Raw genomic sequence first — 22173 nt, 5'->3', positions numbered from 1 at the left:
CGAGCCTGCGTAAGTGCTGGCTTTGTAACCGTGGGATGTGACGCTGTCCCAGACGGGCGCTGAACAAACCCACCTTGCCCGGGACGCTGGGCCTGCAGGCCTCACTGTCGGAGCCTCGTCCCCTGCACGGAGACACAGGTGGCTGCCTGCCCGCAGCCAGCTACCGCAGCCCGCAGCTCACGCTGCCCGGGTGTTCCCCACAGCAGGCTCGGGAAGACTGGACCCCAAGGAGCCACTCAGCACACACATGGGGCAGGGCTTGCTTCCCGGGAAGGCTTCATCAGAGGCCCCCAGCCCGAGTGCAGAACTCACCACCTGCCCTGGTAGCTGGCTCGGAGCCAGCGCGGGCCCAGGTGCAGGAGCTGGGGTGCAGATGCTGAAGGAAGGGGGGGTACCTGGCAGAGCACAGCACACGGGGTCCTGGGCGGGCAGGGGGCTGGTGTGGGGGGTCCTGCTCCATCCCCAAGGGCTGCCCTCCTGAGATCCCGGCCCCTGCCCCATGTGACCATGGGCGGCTGTAACTTGGGCTCCCTGGCCCACGCCCCCAGTACCAAAGTCACCCAAGGGTCCCTAGGCACAGCTCCAGAGCCCCTTCCCAGGCAGGCCTTCTCTGTACTGAGGGGCACCAGGGGTCCCTGGATGGAGCCAGGCGGGCACCTGCCCCTCCTCCAGGTCCACGGCCTGTGTGCCACATGGGATAAGCATTGCCAATGCAGCCGGGTCCACCCTAGGGCACAGGGAGGTTCCTCCCAGCGCCGACCAGCCCCACCCTCGGGCACGGAGGCTCCTCCCAGCGCCGACCAGCCCCACCCTCAGGCACAGAGGCTCCTCCCAGCGCTGACCAGCAGGGCCAGCTCATCCACAGGCCTCGGGCTACGGACCCCCCAGCAACGGCGGAAAGGACGCACGGGAGCCCAGCGCAGCCCCAGCGGGCAGCGGCGTCCAGAGCCGCTGCTCTCACACACAACGCAGAAGCTGAATGTGGTTCCTCGTTTTATGTCGATTAAAAAAGATGACAGCCCTGTTCAAAAAGCAAGCACCTCGGAGGACATCATCACAGTTTACCCAGGGGTCTGTGGGCCGGCATCCCGTCACCGTGGCAGCCCCCAGGGCCGTGGGCCGTGGGCCCTCCCCGGCCGGCATCTCGTCACCGTGGCAGCCCCCAGCCCCAGACGGGAAGGAGACTGGGGGACACGGGAAGCCACTAAGTGCTCCTGGTCCAGGCCGCACGGCCAGCAGCTGCCCTGGGCGCCCGCACAGCCAGCCAGGGCCGAGGCGAGCAGCGCGGGCACGCGGTCACGGAGTCACATCTGAGAGCGGACTCGGACGGCGCCGGCTGGGACAGGTCCCGTCTGTGCTGCCAGCACACGGGCGGGTCAGGCCTTGGCCTCGGGCCCCGGGGCCTGCACACTGTCCTCCCCGCGGTCACCCGGGAGCAGCGGAGGGGCTGAGCCCTGCAGATCTCCCAGGGCCGTGTCCTGCAAGCACAGCGCCTGTGCAGTCCTCTCAGGGGTCCGCAGCTCCTCCACGCACAGCGCCTGCGCACTCTGCTCCTCCGGGCTCCGCAGCTCCTCCACGCACAGCGCCTGCGCACTCTGCTCCTCCGGGCTCCGCAGCTCCTCCACGCACAGCGCCTGCGCACTCTGCTCCTCGGGGCTCCGCAGCTCCTGAGTCACGGTGGGCACGGGCTGGCCGCGGCGGCGCCGGAAGTGCCTCAGGCCATCCATCACGGCGCCCAAGACGTAGAGGGCGGACAGCACCAGGAAGTACATGAAGTAGACGAAGAACTGGAACAGACAGGCGCAGGGGCCGGGATGGGGTGCGGCCAGCTCCTGTGGCGCCCCGCCGTCGCAGCTCCCCCAGTGCCCATCCGCGCCTCCTGTCCGTCACTGCCAGGACAGCCCTGGGTCTGCGCCCCGGCCGTGTCCTCCGCCAGGGCGCCCGCTGGCAGCCGCTGTGTCCCCGGGCTGCCGAGAGCTGGAGGAGTGGGGCCTTGGGGAGGGGAGGGGAGGGCAGGGAAGGGGAGGGCAGGGGGGCGGGCGGACCACGGGGCTGCTCCCTGCACCCACCCACAGCCCGAGAGCCCGCACCTGCCGCCTCCCCCTCACGCCCACCCCCAGCCCCGGTCAGCTCTGTGCCCACATGGTCGGAGGGCCCCTCCTAGGACAGCGAGCTCTGCCGGCCACCCCGAGTCTGCCACCTGCACCCACCCTGTCCCCACCACGGTCCGGCAGTACGGTGGGGGAGGCCGGGGCCCCAGGACCCGGCGCCAGCTCGCTGGAGGGCAGCTGCCCCCTCACCCACCCCTGCAAGGCCCAAGGGGACCCCAAGGGGAGCCGTCGAGTCAGAAATCGCTTGGCGTGCTCAGAACTTTTGAAACCAAAGGACAAAGTCGCTGCAGCTGCTGCCAGGCGCGCAGGGGGCTGCGAGCCGGAGACCCCGACCCAGCACTGAGCTCGGGACGAGGGCACGGAGAGGAGAGTCGGGGGCGGAGGCCGGGCGGCAGGCAGCACCCGGAGTTCTGCACAGGGAAGACGAGACTGAGAGGGGCGGCCTCCACCCACCACCGTGGGCCCGTGACCGAGATCCTGCGCCTGGGCTGGGGGCTCCGGCCGGGCAGGAAGGGCTGAGGGAGTCCCAGCTGAACACGCCCCAGAGCCGGCAAGAGACAGCAACGTCCACACACCCTGTGACGGACAAGCCCCAGCACGGTCAGCGCCGCCACCATGCTGATACACGGTGCCACACGCCGCCACCAAGCCATCACACGGTGCCACACACAACCACCATGCCATCACACGGCACCACACACAACCACAGCGCCACACACAACCACCATGCCGACACACGGCGCCACACGCCGCCACCATGCCGACACACGGCGCCACACACAACCACCATGCCGACACACGGCGCCACACACAACCACCATGCCGACACACGGCGCCACACACAACCACCATGCCGACACACGGCGCCACACACAACCACCGTGCCGACACACGGCGCCACACGCCACCACCGTGCCGACACACGGCGCCACACGCCACCACCGTGCCGACACACGGCGCCACACGCCGCCACCGTGCCGACACACGGTGCCACACGCCGCCACCGTGCCGACACAAGGTGCCGCACGCCGCCACCGTGCCAACACACGGTGCCGCACGCCGCCTGCAAAGGCGCAAAGCAAGGAAAATGGCGACTTCAGGAGAAAAGCGCGCCACTCTGGAAGAACAATCCCCGAGCGGCTCGTCACCAGAGCCGTGCCAGCCACGTGCACGTGCGGCCACGCCTCCTGTGTGCAGAACGGACACCGGGACCTGGCAGCAGGACAGCGGCCTCCAGGAGGGGAGGGAGGTGAAGAGAAGACGCGGCAGAGCCCGACCCCAGCAGACCCACCAGACAACGGGAGGGCGTTCTGAACTCGGGAGAGCCACGCAGGAGGAGGAGACACGGCAAAAACACGGGCAGGAAACAGCCGGCCTCCTCCTCCAGTGTCCAGCCGGCTCGGGGGCCGAGACAGCACACGGGGGCCGACACACCACACGGGGGCCGACACAGCACACGGGGCCGACACACACCACACGGGGGCCGACACAGCACACGGGGGCCGACACACCACACGGGGGCCGAGACAGCACACGGGGGCCGAGACACCACACGGATACCAACACACACCACACGGGGGCTAACACACACCACACGGGTGCCAACACACCACACGGATGCCAACACACACCACACGGGGGCCGACACAGCACACGGATACCGACACACCACATGGGGGCCGACACAGCACACGGATACCAACACACACCACACGGGGGCCAACACACCACACAGATGCCAACACACCACACGGATGCCAACACACACCACACGGGGGCCGAGACAGCACACGGATGCCAACACATACCACACGGGGGCCGAGACAGCACACGGATGCCGACACACACCACACGGGGGCCGAGACACCACACGGATGCCGACACACCACACGGGGGCCGACACACACCCTACCACTGCCTCACATGGACCTACGTCCTAAAAAATGGAATTAAAATACAACTCTAGGCACCGGTGGGGTTTGCAGCATGTAAAGCCGCCGCCTGCAGTGCTGGCATCCCATATGGGCACAGGTTCAAGACCCGGCTGCTCCACTTCCCATCCAGCTCTCTGCTGTGGCCTGGGAAAGCAGTGGAAGATGGCCCAAGTGCTTGGGCCCCTGTACCTGCATGGGAGACCCGGGTGGAACTCCTGGCTCCTGGCTTCGGATGGGCCCAGATCTGGCCATTGTGGCCATTTGGGGAGGGAACCAGCAGATGGAAGATCTCTGTCTGTCTCTCCCTCGCTGTCTCCACAACCATGCCTCTCAGGTAAATAAACAAGTCTTATAACTTCCATGCCAAAAAACTGAAAGTCATTCATCACGTCTCAGCCTGCTGGCTAAGAGCAAGTGTAAAACCTTGAAACCCATGCACCGTTTTTTCAAAATGCTTATTTCCCACCAGTTCTCTGAAAAGCCCCCAGGGGGCGCCCAGAGTCTGCCATCGCGGGGAGCTGGATTCTGAGCCAGAGGCGGGATCTGACCCAGCCGACCCGACACAGGACACGGGCGGCTGAAGGCTAAGCTGGAGGCCCGCCCTGTGGACACGGAGGTAAAGTGGCACACGTGAGGCAGAGTCTACACTTCACTCACATGGTGAGGTAACGAGCACCCAGCGAGCAGGCGCACTAAGAATACACCAGACGCACCACAGGTCAGCCATAGTGCCATTCTGAAACAGTGTGCAAGGAACACGTCGGAGGGCTCACACACGTGCACATATATACACATGTGCGTATACACATACATGCACACATATACACGTGCATGCATAAACATGCATACACACATGTGTACAGACACATGCATACACACATGTACCTAAACATGCACACACACACACACAAACCTCAAAATTAAAAAGTAAATGGAAAGTAAGACAAAGCAGCAGACTGTGGTCCCAGTGTGTGAATTACGCGGCATGTGCACGGCCCGAACACGGAGACCGGCAGAGTGCAGTCTGACACCTGCTGTGTACAGAGACTCGCTCCAATCTAAGGAGCAGGTGGGCTGGGGGGGGGGGGGGGGACCCACAGCTCACAGACAAGCAAAGGAGCACAGGCGTGTGATGGCCCCCTGCTGAGCAACACGCACCAGCCAGCAACGTGAGCACTGGGACCTCAGCCCCCAACGCACAGCAGCAGAGCTCCAGACGCGGGGCAAAGCTGGGACGGCCTGCAGTGACGGGTGAGGCGAGGAGCCCCCGCCATGCCTGGGGGCCCAGCCCTGCTGCTCAATGACAACAGCACAGGACAGAGAGACTCAACAGCCTCTGTGGCTCGGCCTCTGTGGCTCAGCATCCGTGGCTCAGCCTCATCCATGGCTCAGCCTCATCCGTGGCTCGGCATCCATGGCTCAGCCTCGTCTGTGGCTCAGCCTCCGTGGCTCAGCCTCATCCGTGGCTCAGCTTCCGTGGCTCAGCCTCATCCGTGGCTCAGCCTCATCTGTGGCTCAGCCTCATCCGTGGCTCAGCCTCATCCGTGGCTCAGCTTCCGTGGCTCAGCCTCATCCGTGGCTCAGCCTCATCCGTGGCTCAGCCTCATCCGTGGCTCGGCATCCATGGCTCAGCATCCGTGGCTCAGCCTCTGTGGCTCAGCCTCATCCGTGGCTCAGCTTCCGTGGCACACTTTGCTCAACAGCTGAATCCACATTCTTCCAGTGTCCACACAGCAAATGCCAGAACAGACAGAGATTTAAAAAGACAGAAGCTACAGTGTGCATTATCACAAAAGAACCAAACAAGAAACCAGTGACAGAGATAACAAGAAAACCTCAAAACACTGTGAAATCGTCACGGGACAAAGAGGAAGCCTCAAGAGATTAAAAAACAAAAACCCTGCAATGGATGAGCACAAACTCACAGACACAGCTGCCGAGAGCAGTAGCGACGTCTTGGATCCATAACCGAAGTTCTCACTTCAAGAACTTTCCAGAAAAGGAACAGGCCTGAAGGAAGCAGCAGGAACTAAAGTTTGGAGGAGGCGGGAGTCACACAGGAAGGAAGGAACTCAGCCGTCCGTCTGTACATGACAAACGTCTACACAGCTCCAGGACTGCGGGCTCAGGTGTCCACCCGGTGACTGCACTGCCCCCTCCCCCTCCCTGACCCTGACCCTGACCCTGACCGTACGTGGAGCCTGGGCCTTGGAGGAAACAATCACCTCACGACTCCTCAGAGACACGGCACCAGGGGGCCACGGGGAGCTCAGAGACACGGCACCAGGGGGCCACGGGGAGAGAGGCCCATGAGGACCCCGGGCAGCTCAGAGACACGGCACCAGGGGGCCACGGGGAGCTCAGAGACACGGCACCAGGGGGCCACGGGGAGCTCAGAGACACGGCACCAGGGGGCCACGGGGAGAGAGGTCCATGACGACCCCGGGCAGCTCAGAGACACGGCACCAGGGGGCCACGGGGAGAGAGGCCCATGAGGACCCCGGGCAGCTCAGAGACACGGCACCAGGGAGCCACGGGGAGAGAGGCCCATGAGGACCCCGGGCAGCTCAGAGACACGGCACCAGGGGGCCACAGGGAGAGAGGCCCATGAGGACCCCGGGCAGCTCAGAGACACGGCACCAGGGGGCCACGGGGAGAGGGCCCATGAGGACCCCGGGTAGCTCAGAGACACGGCACCAGGGGGCCACGGGAAGAGGCCTGGGAGGACCCAGGGTAGCTCAGAGACACGGCACCAAGGGGCCACGGGGAGAGAGGCCCATGAGGACCCCGGGCAGCTCAGAGACACGGCACCAGGGGGCCACGGGGAGAGGTCCGGGAGGACCCAGGGCAGCTCAGAGACACGGCACCAGGGGGCCACGGGGAGAGAGGCCCATGAGGACCCCGGGCAGCTCAGAGACACGGCACCAGGGGGCCACGGGGAGCTCAGAGACACGGCACCAGGGGGCCACGGGGAGAGAGGCCCATGAGGACCCCGGGCAGCTCAGAGACACGGCACCAGGGGGCCACGGGGAGCTCAGAGACACGGCACCAGGGGGCCACGGGGAGAGGCCTGTGAGGACCCAGGGCAGCTCAGAGACACGGCACCAGGGGGCCACGGGGAGCTCAGAGACACGGCACCAGGGGGCCACGGGGAGAGGCCTGTGAGGACCCAGGGCAGCTCAGAGACACGGCACCAGGGGGCCACGGGGAGCTCAGAGACACGGCACCAGGGGGCCACGGGAAGAGGCCCGGGAGGACCCAGGGTAGCTCAGAGACACGGCACCAGGCGGCCATGGGGAGAGGTCCGGGAGGACCCAGGCCAGCTCAGAGACACGGCACCAAGGGGCCACGGGGAGAGAGGCCCATGAGGACCCCGGGCAGCTCAGAGACACGGCACCAGGGGGCCACGGGGAGAGAGGCCCATGAGGACCCCGGGCAGCTCAGAGACACGGCACCAGGGAGCCACGGGGAGAGAGGCCCATGAGGACCCCGGGCAGCTCAGAGACACGGCACCAGGGGGCCACGGGGAGCTCAGAGACACGGCACCAGGGGGCCACGGGGAGAGAGGCCCATGAGGACCCCGGGCAGCTCAGAGACACAGCACCAGGGGGCCACGGGGAGAGGGCCCATGAGGACCCCGGGCAGCTTAGAGACACGGCACCAGGGGGCCACGGGGAGCTCAGAGACACGGCACCAGGGGGCCATGGGGAGAGGTCCGGGAGGACCCAGGGCAGCTCAGAGACACGGCACCAGGGGGCCATGGGAAGAAGCCCGGGAGGACCCAGGGCAGCTCAGAGACGCGGCACCAGGGGGCCACGGGAAGAGGCCCGGGAGGACCCCGGCAGCTCCTAGGCCTGGAGGCCTCGGGCCGGCCCACTCGCCGCCCTGCCTTCCGCGGCCAGGTGAGCGGCCTGGCCGTGCTCCTCTGTGGGCTGCCCTAGCTGACGCAGACAGCAGAACTAGAGCGGTCTCACGATTGCTCAGAAACCAACCCCTTTGTAAAAGCAGCAGGACACGCCCAGCACAGTGTGCCGGGAACTACACGATGCTGAAGGAAATCAAAGGAACCCTGAAGAAAGGTGCTGCGCGGGGACAGGGACGGCATCGGCGTCCATCCTGCCAGAGCCGAGACACTGGCTGCGCACGGCTCCCGGCAGAATCCCCACAGGAACTCCCGCAGACCACACACGCCAAACACGCCCGGGGGGCAGACGCCGACAGCGTCTTAGCTTTGGCACTGGGAGGAATGGGCCCACGCGATTCCATACCATTCCACAGAGCTTTGTAACGAAGCCACGGCCTGGGGCTCCCCTCAGCCGGCTCGTCACCGAGCCCTGGGCCCCCCAGCCTCAGCACTGGGGCCTCTGCAGGGCCTGGGGCTGCTGGGCTGACGCAGAGGCAGCGATGGGGGGGGGGGGCGGTCAGCACCCACCCTCAGTCTCGGGGGCTGGCCCTCCCTGCCCCCACCCGAGCAGACGACGCAGGGACCTGGGCCAGCGGGACGTCTGCCCAGTCCCACTCACTGCTCCTGCGGGAGCGCAGCCAGGCCGCTCGGCCAGCGCCCATGGGACCCGAGTGGCCAGCGCGTGGCCACCCACGGGGTGGAGCAGGGCCCGGCCACCAGCCTGTGGGGACACGCCAACAGCTGGCTTGGGCTGAGAAAGGGTTCAAAGGGAAGAGACCCTGTCGTCCCCACCTAAGGGAGCCGAGTTTCTCAGCAGCGACAACCCAAGGGCCGCACGCCAGCTCTGCCCCAGGACTCCCTGGCCAGCTCCGGTACACTGCGCACAAGAGCCCAAAGGCCACACCAGCTGCGCGACCTCAGACCCAGAGCCCTTGGGCACCTGCCCAGTGAGACGAGGCCTTGTCCCGCCAGGCCGAGGCCTCTAGCCAAGGGCATCTGTCCAGCCACAGGCTGGGCAGGCAGCTGGGTAGTCAGCGAGCAGCCCAGTAACCACCCCTCCCTCTGTGCTCACCGCGTGCTCAGAGACATGGTACGGCTGGGACCCCCAGCACTGGATGCACGAGGTCCTAGTGGCCTCACCCCTGGGCCCAGGGTGAGCAGCACAGGCAAAGGCATGCTCATTCCATGTCCACCCAGTGCCCAGGTCAGGCTGCACCCACCTCCGATGGGCCCCAGCCCATCCCATGGGGACACCCAGCCCACCCTCTGCCTGCCACCAGCTGGGAGTCTGCTTCAGGCGGGCACCAGAAGGCCCTGCAGGGCTCCCTGGCACAGCCTCCCTCCCCGAGGGACAGACAGAGCACTCACCTGCTTGCGCACGGCCAGGCCAAAGCCCCGCTTGTCCGAGACGATGAGGGTGATGACGGTCTTGAGGATGGTGGCGAGGAAGGTGTTGATGCCGAAGACCAGGGCACAGAGCTCCTTGGATAGAGAGGACGCGATCTGGAAACTGGGCGGGAGGGCAGGCAGGCGGGCTCAGCCTCCCGCAGGATGGGGCCAAACCAAGAACACAGGGTGCGCCCGGCCCCGGGACCTGTGAGGAAGCCCGGGTACCCGAGAGCTGCACAACCCCTCCCAGGGCCCCAGCCCCACCTCACCCACAGGCTCAGCATGAACCCAGGGCACAGCCCTGCCTCTCAACAGGCCCCGCCCAGAGGTGCAAAGCCGGCCCTCACCCCGCCTCTGTGGACGACAGCCCAACACCAAAGCTTGGTGCCCAGGACAAGCGCCAAAGGCCACACCAGGCGCCGTGTCCCCCAAACTCGAGACCACAGAGGCCAAGGAAGGCAGAGGCACAGGGCTCCTGAAGTCTAACCCGCGGCACAGTTCACAACCATCACAATGCCCTCCAGAACCTTCCTGTGGGGCACACACAGTGTGTGCAGTGGGGCTGGCACAGGCTGCGCCGCTTCCCACCCAGCTCCCTGCCGAGGGCCTGGGAAAGCAGCCTGGGAGACCCAGGTGGAGCTCCTGGCTCCTGGCTCCTGGCTCCAGCCTGGTCCAGCCCTGGCCGTGCAGCCATTTAGAGAGTGAACCAGCAAGCGGGTCTCCCTTTCTTCCTCTCTGTGTAACTCTTTCAAATAAGTAAATAAATCTTTAAAAAAAAGAAGAAGAAGAAGAAGAAATGTCTGGAACGAGGGCCTCCGTGGCTGAACAGTCAGCGACTCAGGAGGAGGCCAGAAAGACAGTGGGGACAGAGAGCAATCCAGGCCACAGGGGAGGTGCGGGCTGCTGGGCCTGGCAGGGGAATTAGCATCTCAATGCAGTTCCAAAGTCCCCGCTAAAGACAAGGGAACTGGACAAGACCTGCTCTCAAGTTCATCTGAAGAATAAATAAAAATACCCAGGAACCCACTGGAAAGGATGGTGGGGACACGGGCCCCAAGGGCAACGCAGGCAGGCCAGGACCCAACAGACCCTGGGGCAGAGCTGCAGGCCAGCCCGGAGCACTGTGGGAGTGGACGCAGCCACCGTGGGGACTGCACAAACGGGGAAAGACATGGTCAGCCGTGAGGCGACAGCCCACTCGGGTCAACGGGGGGAGCAGGCGTGGCATAGCGGGCACAGCTGCCACCTGCAGCCGCTTCCCATCCAGCTCCCTGCACGCATGTGGGAGACCCGGATGGAGCTCCCGGCTTTGGTCTGGCCCAGCCCTGGCCATTGCGGCCATCTGCAGAGTGAACCAGTGGATGGAAGACCTCTCTGTCTCCTTCCTCTCTGTGTAACTCTTTCAAATACATAAATGAATCTTTATTAAAAAAAAAAAAAAAAAAAAAAAAAAAAAACAGGAAAGAGCAGCACTGAGGCCAACGGCCACTCCAGGCACAGCGGGAATCAGCCTGGCGCTCAAGCCGCCCTCAGGTCAGCAGCTGTGCTGGCTGGAGGGTGCCCGGGTCCACCCTATTTACCAAAGCACTACCCTTTGACCTGGCCGTTGTCCTCCCAGGAGCCCTGGGAGGGAGGACACTGTCAAAGGCAGGAGATTGGCCCCAGGCCCGGCTGTGAGGGCTTTCCTACCGAGGGTCTGACCCGGCCCCAGCAGATGCCAGGCTGGCTCCAGACAACCCCCGGAGGGCAGTGCAGAGCTGGAGTCCTCCTTACCTGAGGCCCTGCCCTACCAGATGAAGCTGGCTGACAGGCACACCAGCAAACAGCCCCAGCCACCTTTCCAAAGTGCCCACGGGCTGGGGGAGGGGAGGTGAGCGGGCAGGGCAGGGGCAGCCTGCAAAAGGCCAGCCCTGGGGCCGTGCAGACGGTGGTCTGGAGCCTACAGCTGGGAGCACAACCCAACAGCCCAGGGGCCTGGCTGGGGCAGGGGCAGGGGCGAAGCCACAGCAGGCCGTCCTGCCCGGGAGCACCGGCTGCAGGCACAGTGGCCTGCAGGGGAGCCTACGCAGCGGTCAGGGGGTCTGGAGGGCAGCAGGAGGTGCTCTCAGCCCAGAAGGAAGGAGCGCACCCTCGGGGTTGGGCTGGGACGCCGGGCTCAGAGGTATCCCAGGGGGAAGTGAGGCCCAGGACTGGAAGAAGAGGCCAGAGCCCATCAGGTGGGGCAGAGTGTGGGCTGTGGGGAGCAGGAGCCTGCGTGTGCACAGTGTACGCACGTGCTGTGTGAGCTGAGCACGCCCTCTCCTGACCAGCCTGGGAGGGGCCCCAGGAGCAGGGTGTTTGTGTGTGTGCATGTGTGTACGTGTGCAGGCACATGTGCACATATACATGTGTGTGCGCATGTGCACGTGTGTGTGGACTGCGGGACTGGAAGCCAGGGCAAAGAGCACAAAGGACGTGCTCAGGGAAGGGCTGCAGGACCCAGGCAGGGCGACCCCGGCAGCTGCTGGACACCCCAGGGTGGGGAGGGGAGGGGTCCCAGAGTGAGCAGTGCCGGGGGCAGGCAGGGACCTGGGTCAGCTCTAGGTGGGGCTGAAGTGCTGGGGGGGGGGTGCAGGGAGGACCCAGGCTGGGGACCAGGGTTGGGGCAGAGCCTGGGCTGCCCTGTGGACACCCAGGGCTGGTGCGCTGTGGACCAGCAGGCAGGGGGCACCTGGGGGCCTGCTCCTTGGACGAGGGAGGACACGCCTCAGCTCAGGCCCCTGGCGCTCCCCAGGAATCTTCCAGCAGCCCCTCACTCACGTGGCGAGGGGCACCAGGAACTGGTAGGCGCCGCGGAAGAGAACGAAAGCCACATAGCACAGCCAGATGCTGTTGGTGCTGAGCAGCAGGAAGACCAGCCCGGCCTGCACGGCCGTGACCCCCGCGATGACCAGCTTCGCCCACAAGGCCCAGCGGATCTTCAGGAAGCCCGCGGCAAAGGACGTGATGGCACCTGGGGAGGAGTGGATGCTCAGGGCCAGGCGGGGGGCGACCCCTGGGGGCACGAGGGGCCCGACCCCCGGGGTGGGCCCGGCCCCACGTACCCAGCAGCGTGGAGGCAGCATCGGCGGCGCCGTTGTAGGCGAGGGTGCTGCCCGTGACCAGGGACACCTCGTTCCACAGGATGTGCACGTAGTACACGATGAGGTAGTAGCCCGTCGAGCTGAAGACCCACCAGAGGGACCAGAGGCGCAGCTGCGGCCGCCGCAGGCTGGCCCCCAGCTCACGCAGCATGCGCACCAGCACGCAGTCCCCGCAGGAGGCCAGCGCGCACCCCAGCTTCCCGCCCGCGCGCCGCCCGGCGCCCGGGTGCATCCAGTCCAGCTCGGAGGGCGAGGCCCCGTGCACGGGCGCTGGGCGGTGGAAGAAGAGGCTGCGCTTGGGCCGCTTCAGGAAGAGGGCCAGGCCCAGGCTGAAGATGAGGAAGGCCAGCGAGATGTGGTTGAGCGTGGTAAAGGACAGCCTGGCCACGGTGACCAGCAGCTGGCCCAGCACGGAGCTGGTGAAGACACCCAGCAGCACGGCAGTCCGCGAGTAGCTGGCCATGCGCTGGTACCGCTCGGGGCGCACCAGGGAGAAGATGTAGGAGGAGTAGGCGATGCGTGCGGCCATGGTCACGCTGTAGAACAGCTCCATGAGTTGCATGTGCACCACGGTGCGGCCAAACAGCAGCAGCAGCCACACACACACGTAGCTCAGGCCCTGCAGCACCAGCACCGGCGTGTAGCGCAGGTAGTCCGTCAGCAGGAAGACCGGGACCAGCACCACCATGTAGGAGTAGGACAGCACCGGCATGATCTCGTTGGTCACCTGCGGGCAGGCAGGGGCCAGGGCCCCGTGAGCCACCGAGCAGGGCCCCGGCCGTGTGAGCGCCGCCCCGGGCTCCCTTCACTGCCGCTTCACACGCCCAGGGCCCAGGGGGTCGGGGCGCCAGGCTGAGCGGGCAGGGCCGGCCTGGGTCGCGGCCGGAGGTGGCCAGTGCAGAAGTCGCCAGGGAGCTGGCGACCACCACGGAGATAAGCACTGTTGGCTACGGGTCAGACCGCAGTGCCCACGCTGCTCGTGTTTTACAGGCAAAGAAGCCGGATTTCACCTGGAATCTGACAACGAGGAGAGAGCTGCAGTCAACCCTGCCCCCGACACGGAGCTCCAACCCTCACGGAGGGGAGGGGAGGGGAGGGGAGGGGCGGGAAGGCCAACGGCCCCGTGGCCTGGGCACCACGCCCTCACACCACCCCTCAGAGCGAGCTTCAGGCCAGCCCAGACCCAGCTGGCACACAGCCCACCAGAAGGAGAATCGGGCTCAGCCCACCCCACCCCCAGCAGCCCCCCCGCCCGGGTCCTCTGTGCACAGCCATGGCTCACAGAACACAGAGCTGGGCGTGACGGGCACTGCCGCCTGGGGGACAGAGGTCAGAGGACATGCCCGGACTGTGCTCAGACGGGCACTATGACTAAATGTCTCCACACGCGCAACAAGCCAGCCGGCTGGGGACCAGGGCCACTGGCACCAGGGGAAGGCTGGGCTGTGGGAGGCCCAGCTCCTCGGCCTTGCCCCTCCCCAGGGATAGGGGTGGAAGCCACATCAGGCTTGGCTGAGTCTGGGTGGGCTTGCAACAGACGCACAGGTGGGCCCTGGCCATCTAGGTCCACTGGACTCGGGCCTCACGCATGTGCCAACATGGGCCGCCATGGCCCCAAGAAGCCAGGAGGCACCTCAGCTCTGTTTCACAGTGGGAATCTGAGCCCTGCGCTGGAGCAGAGATAGCCCCCGGGGGCCACACTCAGGGCTCAGCCCCTGTGGGCCACACCAGCCACGTGGCCCCACTCGGGGTCAGCCCCCGTGGGCCAGGCCAGCCACACAGCCCCACTCAGGGCTCAGCCCCTGTGGGCCACACCAGCCACGCAGCCTCACCCAGGGTCAGCCCCTGTGAGCTACACCAGCCACGCAGCCTCACCCGGGGCTCAGCCCCTGTGGGCCACACCAGCCACGCAGCCTCACCCGGGGCTCAGCCCCTGTGAGCTACACCAGCCACGCAGCCTCACCCAGGGTCAGCCCCTGTGGGCCACACCCACCACACAGCCTCACCCAGGGCTCAGCCCCTGTGGGCCACACGAGCCATGCAGCCTCACTCAGGCACTCGTGTCTGGCATGCCCAGGGCCCAGTGGCCGCCCTGAGCTGTGAGCAGGACTCCAGGCCCAGGCATGGTAGGAAGACTGCACGTGGGAAGCCTCTCTGAGACTTGGAGGGGGCTGCCACAGGCCCACCCTGGGACAGCTGGCTGCCCTGCACCAGAGACCTGGGTCTCCCCGGCACTGTCCTGTGCACATCAGGACGCACTCAGTGCAGGCCAGGTCCCCAGGGGCCACGCAGCTGTGCTGGGCCAGAGCGCACTGCTCCCAGCAGAACCCGGGGACCGCCCACAGCCCCTCAGCGGAGGCACTCTTGTGCTCAGCGGGGGGCGGGGTCGCTCTCGTACTCCTGCGGGTTCCAAGGAAGCCGCTCAGAAGCGTCAGCACCCAAGTCATCAGGCGCAGGAACCGCATGGGACATGGCTGACTCCACGGCCAGGGCACAGGGCGGAGCCTGCAGCCCTCAGAGGACTTCCACCAAAGCCTGGTGGGAGCAGTGGCCAGGCCCATGCACCCGGAGAGGGGTGGCCTGGGCCCTCGTCTGAAGTAATGGACGCCTCCGGCAGCATGGCCTTCGGCACTGGATTCCTGTGTCAGTGAGGAAACCACCCAGCCCCTGGAGAACGAGCAGCTGAGAGCCGGCCAACGCCCGCCCGCTCTCTCGGCTATCAGATGGGCAGAGACTGAGGCCACAGCTGAGCCCGGGGAAGCCGCCCTGAAGGTGAGCAGGAAACTTAGCCGCGTCCAGGGCCCACGCCAGAGAATTCCAGAACGTTCCCTGAACCCATCCCCTGAGGATTCTACCGTGGGCCTCATACCCAAGCATCCCTGCACAGCTCACGCCGCCCCATGAAGCAGGAGTGGGAAGACGTCCCCACACGCGTGAGGCCCCTCCCGCCTCGGCAACCACAGTGGCCTCGAGATTCACCTCCACGGCAGGCTAATCTGATGATTCCGAGTGGCCGCGAATGACGGACACAGCAGACGGGCCTGGAGGGAAAGGTCCCCATCCCTGCTAGCAACTGGGGCTCCCTCCTGCAGGTGTGACCGTGGGAAGACCAGGCAGAGAAACAGCACAGCGTCCCAAAGGTGCTCCTAAGACAGCACCGACAGGAGCCTCCCGGTCACACCCAGCAAGAACAGGGCTGCCCCGGACCCCGCACCACCCCAAACCAGGGGGCTGAGGCCAGGAGACCCACCCCTGTGCACAGCCCCTCGCATGGATCCACTCTGGAACCCACTTTTTAATCGGCGAGTATGCGACAGGAGCAGGCAGGGGGCGGATGACATCTCTCCACGAGGCTTTTCTTGTATCGGAGGCTCCGCACACAGGCCTTCCCAGAACCTCAACGTGGATGGTGCCTCCGCTGACAGCAGCGAGGCTGCCAGGGCACTGCCCCCAGCCCCAGCCCCGCACCCTCAGGGGGAGCCTAGGGCCTCCCCTGGGAAGGGACCAGGCCCCAGGGGGTCGTGCTGGGCAAGGGTCACACACCATCAGAGGGGCCAGTCACAAGGACAGCACTTCCTGGGTTCCAAGTGGGACACTGCACACGACTCCACAGTTCTAGGATCTGCGAGGGGCAGGGGCTAAGCCCCCGGCCAGGAGGGCAGGGGCTCCCCTCAGAACACGGGGGTGGTTCCAGCCAGAGTGATGCGGTGCCAAGGCTGGGGGCTGGGAGCAGGCGGGGCCCATGAGACACCCCAGCTGCCTTCTCTCCAGGGACACTGCAGGTCCAGGAAGGAAGCCCCCAGGTGGCCTCAGCCTGCCCTACGCTGATCTTAAGGCCTCAGCGGGCCCCCGTGTCCTGGCTGAGTCAAAGGAAAATTCCAATAATCTCTTTAGGCAAACAGCTGCCAAGTCTCTGCTGGAAGCGGGTGCCCACAGGGCCAGAACAGCCGAGCGCCAGCCTGGCAGGGGCAGTGGGGTGGGGGGCAGCACCCTCCCCTCAGAGCCCAGAGCAGGCGCGGGCTCGCTCGCTCTCTGCAGGATCCGCTCCTGCCGGGTGGAGCCTGCCCCGGGGACGCAGGGCCCAGCCGGTCCCAGGGGCCCCCTCGTCTCACGTGCCCACTCACCTTCTCCGGCCTCAGCTGCTCACTGCCCGCCCGCCCGCCCGCGGTGCCCACGTGCCTGAGGCTGGCTGAAGTTCTTGCTAGGCCCCAGGAGGCAGGGCGTGATGAAGCTCTCCCCCGGCCGCATCTGCGCCATGAAGCCGTAAAAGCAGAGGTAAGACACCAGGCACTGCCAGGACTGCAGCTCGCGGCCCGGTGCAGGGTCCGGCGCAGGGTCTGGCGCGGGGTCCGGTGCGGGGTCCTCGGGCTTCTGCTTCTCCACCACCTGGCCAGAGGGCGCCATGCTGTGGCCCTGGGGGACCAGCGGGTGATGGTCCTCCTGGAAGGCAGAGCTCAGAGTCAGGGGGCTCGGCAGACAGCCTGTGGTGCCCCCGCTTCCCAGGGAGTGGCTCAGCTGGGAGGGCCCGGCCTCCCGCCCGCCCAGTGAGGATCCAGCACCAGCCTGCGGACAGCGCAGGGCCCCACGTGCTCAAGCTGGAGGGGCAACCTGAGGATCACGGGAGCTGGGATCTGTGGGAGGCCTGGGCCCCCGGACCAGGCTGGCACCACCGCCAGGGTCTCCCAGGAGAAAGAAGGAAGCCACGTGGGGGATACCTCAGTGTTAATTAAAATCAGACTAATTAACTGACTGACCGAAGTGGATTCACAAAGTTAGAAACCTCGGTCTGGGGCAGCACCGACGCAGCTCAGGGGCTCCGTGGTGCGCAGCTGTGGCCCCAGGCTGGGGTCTCTGGACAGCAGGCTCCCCTCCTGGGGTCAGCAGCGGTCACGGAGCCTGGGCAGGTCTGTGGGAGCTGCTGCTGCTGCCCTGAGGTGGCCCAGACGGGGGCCAAGCACAGGCACAGAAACCCTGGGGATGGGTTCCTCCCAGCCCAGCACAGTTCCAGATGGCACTGGAGGCGAAGTCCGCCATGACGCAGAAGGGCCAGGATGGCTAACAGGGGATGGCAGGGGGCACAGCAGAGGCCCAGAGCCGAGCCGGGGCCCTGGGGTCCAGGGGCAGGATGTTCCCTGATGAGAAGCAGCCGAAGCCTGGGCTGGGAGCAGAGCTGACATTCCAGGCTTGGCCTGTCCAGCCCAGCACCCCGAGCCCACCTCAGGAAGGCCGCGCGTCCGGCGGGTGGGCACGCATTGGGGCTGCCTTGTTCAGGCCGGGGAAAGGCTCGGGTGCCAGCGGCCGGGGGGAGGGGCAGGAGCACAGCCAGATGCTATACCCCGGACACCCCACCTGCTTCTCCCCACGTGCCCTGGGCCTGCCGGGCGACCCTGCTCTCAGAGGCCGAGCCTGGTACAGTCCTCGCGCCCTGGGCTGACCCGTGGGTGGGCAACCCTTCCTGCACTGGGACAGTGTCCATGGAGGGGCTGGGTTTGGGGCAGTCCCCCCCCTCCGGGGTCCTCGAGCAGCGACACAGGGATCTCTCCGGTAGGAGCAGTTTCAGAGGCCCAGGGCCCCAGGCCTGGGGACCACCTTTGCTGGAAGGGCTCCTACCCCGTAGGAAGTGCTCCTACAAGCCAAGGAAACTGGGGTGAGCTGCAGGGACCCACCAAGGGCGGACCAAGAGTCCCAGGGGCCACAGAACCACCAGACCTGCCCTGGGATCCCCTCCCCAGGCTCCATTTCTGTAACAAAGAAAAACTCCAGGACAACAGGAAACCCTAAGGAAGTAGGAGCCTGGGGGCGCTGCGAGAATTCCAGGGTGCAAAGGGAGGGCGCTGGGAAGATGCTGGCGTGGACAGCGGGCGCAGCAGGGGCTGAGTTAGGGACAGGCTGCACATTCTCAAAGGGACAGATGAAAACACTCAGCCCAGCGGGGAGCCTGCTGCTGCCATGGAAACCAGCTCAGAGGTCACTTCCCCAAACCTGGGGGGGGGGGGTGCTCGTGGGAACAGCTGGGAGGGAGCGCGAGCTGAGCGGGTCAGCCCCTGCCAAGAGGCCCAGGCTGAGCCCCTGGGGTCACACACCCACTCCCGACCAGGGGAGAGGGATGCACAGCACCCAGGCATCAACAAGCAGCCATGCCGACCCCAGCCAGGGTGCACGGGCAAGATTTTAACCAAGCTCTCATAACCTGCAGGCCTGGGAGACCCCCGCCCATGGCCCCTGGCCCCAAAGCGGCAGTAACATGCCTCACTTGGCATCACCTGGAACCCCGGACTTCTGGAACCCAGGGAGAGTTCCGAGCAGTGCGAACCCCTCATTTTCTATTCCCCCTGCTTCACCTCCTCCCTGAGGCCCCGACCTGCCGAGCAGCACTTCTGAAGTGGCAATGACAGCTCCCTGGGGACCTGCCCACAGGTCTGTCGGAAGGCCTGGGAGCAGCCAGGGTGCTGTCCTCTAACACAGCCCACGCTCAGGATGCCCACCTGTACGCAAGCAGGTGCAGCCCACCCAGGGCTAGGGGCCCAGACGGGGGAGGAGGAGCTGGCCAGGAGTCCCAAAACACACAGGGCTGGCCTGGGGGAGGGCCCACAGGCCCCTGTGGAGCGAAGGGGAGGGGGCTGGCCAGAGGTTTAGATGGGGCCTGCTTGGTGACAGCCCCAAACTGCCCCCTCCCCCTCAGCTCCAGCAGACTCCAGCCCTCCCCCAGTGCTCGCTTCAGGGCCGACCCCAGCCTGAGCCTGCCCCTCCATGTGTGTCACCTGGGGACGCTGGGGACCCTGGGCCCCGTCACAGTGGGCTGGCTCTCGGAGTCGGCCCCACAGCACAGGTTCTGTGACAAGTACTCACCCCGCCTCCTCTGGAACTGGGCCCACACCTGCCCAGACCTGCACCAGGAGGGCCCTCCCCACAGGCATGTGAGGGTGCCCACAGGCCCCCAGCCCCAGGGAGCAGGGACGGGGCACGTGGGGAGGGGGCAGTGGTTTTGTTTGTGCTAAGAGCCCTTCCCCCCAGGGCGGTGCCTGGGGAGAGGCAGCAAACACTGGTGGAGAGGAGCTCCCTCCGCTTCTGCAGCTGTCCCAGAGAGACCGCTGCTCCAGGCTGCACAAGGCCCTGCCTAAGCCCAGGGCGGCCGAGCCTGGAGCACCCTCCAGGAGCCTGCAGAGGCGCCCGGGGGACAGAATCACCTCGAGCAGAGGGCACCAGGGCAGGGGCAGCCTCCACGCCGGCCCCTCCCTCCCCCACCTCTCTGCTCACAGAAGGCGTGCTGCTGCAATCCCTACAACAGGTGTGGGGCAGCCCGGGCCAGCACAGGTGGAAGAGGCGGTCATCCTCCCCAGGGCAGAGTCCACCTGCTCTTCCTAACACAGGCAGGGCCAGCCTGGCAGCCCCCATGAAAGCCGGGTCCCTGTCCTGCGCTCCCTGCAACAGAGGCGACGGGGAGGCTTCCCCCCAACTTCCCTGAGCCCTGCATCCCAGCCTCCTGCGGGCACGGGAAGGAGCAGCCAGGAGGGCCGCATGGGTGGACCAGGGCCCTACCCCTTAGAAGGCTCTGACCGCCCCCTGGCCCTGGGCCCCACTGCTCCCACTCCCCACCTCAGGGGAGTGCGGGCACCTGGAGACCCAGGATCCAAACACAGGCAGCCCCGGCCAACCAGAGAGGTCCCTGCGCATTCAGAACACCTGCCAGCTCGCAGGAACGCAGCCGGCCGCCCGACCAGTCCGGGCGCTGGGCTCGGGGCCAGCTCGCAGGTGGACTCACAAAGGCACTCTCCGAGAGGAAGCAGTGGCAGCGCCGCAGGGCAGTAGGTGAGCGTGCCGGGCTCCTCAGCTCTCCCTCGGGGGAGGTCCCGTGGGCAGCGCTGCCCGCACTCCGGATCCCAAGTCGGGCTTGGAGAGCCCCTGCGTCCCAGCGCAGGCCGGGGCTCCTGGCCGCGGGAGGAGCTCCGGAACGCCGGGGCGTGCCCGGGCCGCCCTCCAGCCTTCGCGCACGCAGGCGGGGGACGGGGGCACGGACAGGCCCCTAGGCGGCCAGAGGCGCGCGCGGGAGCCGGGCCAAGGGGAAGTCGTTCGGCGCCTGCAAAGCACGCGCGGCTGGCAACGCGCCAGCCCCAGCACGTGCTCCGCTCTCCGCGCAGCGCCGCGCCGGCGCCCACGCTCGCGGCCGACCGGCCTGGGGACAGGGGCGCTCGGCTCGCAGCGGTACTCCCGCGCGCGCGCAGCCCACCAGCGGGGCCCCAGTCCGCGACCCCCACTCACCAGGGCGCCGAGACCCCGCGCGGGCTCCGGCCTGCGCCCTCGCATCACCGCAGCGCGCCCACCCCGCACGCCCCGCAGTCCCGGAAGGCGCGGATGCGGTACCTGGGCTTCTGCTCTGGCGGCCCGGACACGCGCACCGACAGACTACAAGGCCCACAAGGCGGCGCGGCGCGCGGGGTCCGCCGGGACGGGGGCGGGGCCAGCCGGGACCGGGGCGGGGACTCGGCGGCCGGGCGCGCGGGCTCGCGGGAGCGCGTCCCCGTGACTCACCGTGGCCGGGACCCGCGCTGCCGGGGCGCGCTCCCCCGTCCCAGCCCCCGGGACCCCGGCCGTGACCCCTGCCAGGGGCCAGCTGGCTGCGGGCCTCCTTTAGGTTCCCGCTGAGACGGCCCCACGCGGACCCCGGCCCCTCGCGCCGCCCCCAGACCCGGTCGGCAGGACTGGGAGGGCGTCGGCCTCGGGCTTGGATGCGGACTGAGGCCCTTGACCGCGCCAGGCTGGCCCACGTGCTTGGCTTCACCACCGACCCCTCGGGAATCCCACGGGAGTCCCAGAAATGGAGTCACGGGTCACCGCTTCCCTGGCCAGCAGGAGGAGGTGAACTGTGGAAACTCCACAGAAAAGCCTAGAGTCAGAAGTTGCCACTCTCCACAAAGTGGAGGTAAAGTGGAGTCACTGCGGCGCCGGCACCCCGGGTTCTAGTCCCGGTCGGGGCGCCGGGTTCTGTCCCGGTTGCCCCTCTTCCAGGCCAGCTCTCTGCTGTGGCCCGGGAGTGCAGTGGAGGATGGCCCAAGTGCTTGGGCCCTGCACCCCATGGGAGACCAGGAGAAGCACCTGGCTCCTGGCTTCAGATCGGTGCAGCACGCCGGCCACAGCGGCCATCTCAGGGGTGAACCAACGTTAAAGGAAGACCTTTCTCTCTGTCTCTCTCTGTCTCTCTGTCTCTCTAACTCTGTCCAAAAAAAAAAAAAAAAAAATGGAGTCACTCATGATACGCCAGGAGCCGATGTCAAGCGCAGCGCCAGCAGGAGGAGGCTCCTCCTCAGGCTGAGCAGACGCCCGGCAGCCCCATAACCGTGTTGGGGGCGATAACCTGGAGTGGCCCTCACACCCGCCCTGACTGGACTGTTCAAACTATGGCCAAGCAGGGGCGCGCCCACTGGAATATTTGAAATCTGCACAGGCGGGAACACAACCGCTTGGCCTATTCGGAATCACCCTGTTGGCATGGACAGACTGGGAACTGCCCAGACGCTAGGAGAGGAAGGGGAGCTGTGCATTGCTCTCCATCGTCTTGAGGATCGTGGCCCAGTACGTGTGACCTCCACACACTGGGAGCGGATGACGGCGGAGCCGTCACCGAGCTGTCCCCGAGCTGAAAGAGCTGACCTCCCGGGCCGCAGCTTCCTGAGCTGTCCCAGCTCATGAGCTGTGCCTGTCCAGTTCCTGAGCTG

General features: G+C 66.5%; 1 protein-coding gene across 5 annotated transcripts; it reads right to left on the bottom strand.

The window, feature by feature from the left end:
• Positions 1-989: 989 nt before the first annotated feature.
• SLC19A1 (solute carrier family 19 member 1) lies at positions 990-21049 on the bottom strand. Of its 5 annotated transcripts, none has more exons than XM_062204352.1 (6): positions 20990-21049; positions 16640-16900; positions 12422-13187; positions 12138-12330; positions 9318-9459; positions 990-1787 (listed from the first exon to the last, which is right to left on the bottom strand). In XM_062204352.1, the coding sequence occupies exons 2-6, from the start codon at positions 16862-16864 to the stop codon at positions 1377-1379; spliced, it is 1737 nt and encodes a 578-aa protein (XP_062060336.1). In that variant the 5' UTR covers positions 16865-16900; positions 20990-21049; the 3' UTR covers positions 990-1376. The 5 variants fall into 5 exon arrangements, with proteins under 5 accessions (XP_062060336.1, XP_062060311.1, XP_062060320.1 ...); XM_062204327.1 differs by lacking the exon at positions 20990-21049 and adding an exon at positions 20822-20873; XM_062204336.1 differs by lacking the exon at positions 20990-21049 and adding an exon at positions 20720-20762.
• Positions 21050-22173: the final 1124 nt, after the last annotated feature.

Source organism: Lepus europaeus, chromosome 2, assembly GCF_033115175.1.
Source record: "Lepus europaeus isolate LE1 chromosome 2, mLepTim1.pri, whole genome shotgun sequence".
Taxonomy (NCBI): domain Eukaryota; kingdom Metazoa; phylum Chordata; class Mammalia; order Lagomorpha; family Leporidae; genus Lepus; species Lepus europaeus.
Note: the sequence above shows the minus strand (reverse complement) of the source record. Positions and strands in the feature narration are given on the sequence as shown.

Bases quoted from the DNA above. Each gene is read 5' to 3' on its own strand.
- SLC19A1 (XM_062204352.1), bottom strand. From the start codon at position 16,864: ATGGCGCCCTCTGGCCAGGTGGTGGAGAAGCAGAAGCCCGAGGACCCC. The intron at 9,460-12,137 runs GTGAGTGAGGGG...CCTCCCGCCCAG, and splicing joins TTCCTGGTGCCCCTCGCCAC to TTTCCAGATCGCGTCCTCTC. The intron at 1,788-9,317 runs GTGAGTGCTCTG...TGTCTGTTCCAG, and splicing joins GCCTGGCCGTGCGCAAGCAG to TTCTTCGTCTACTTCATGTA.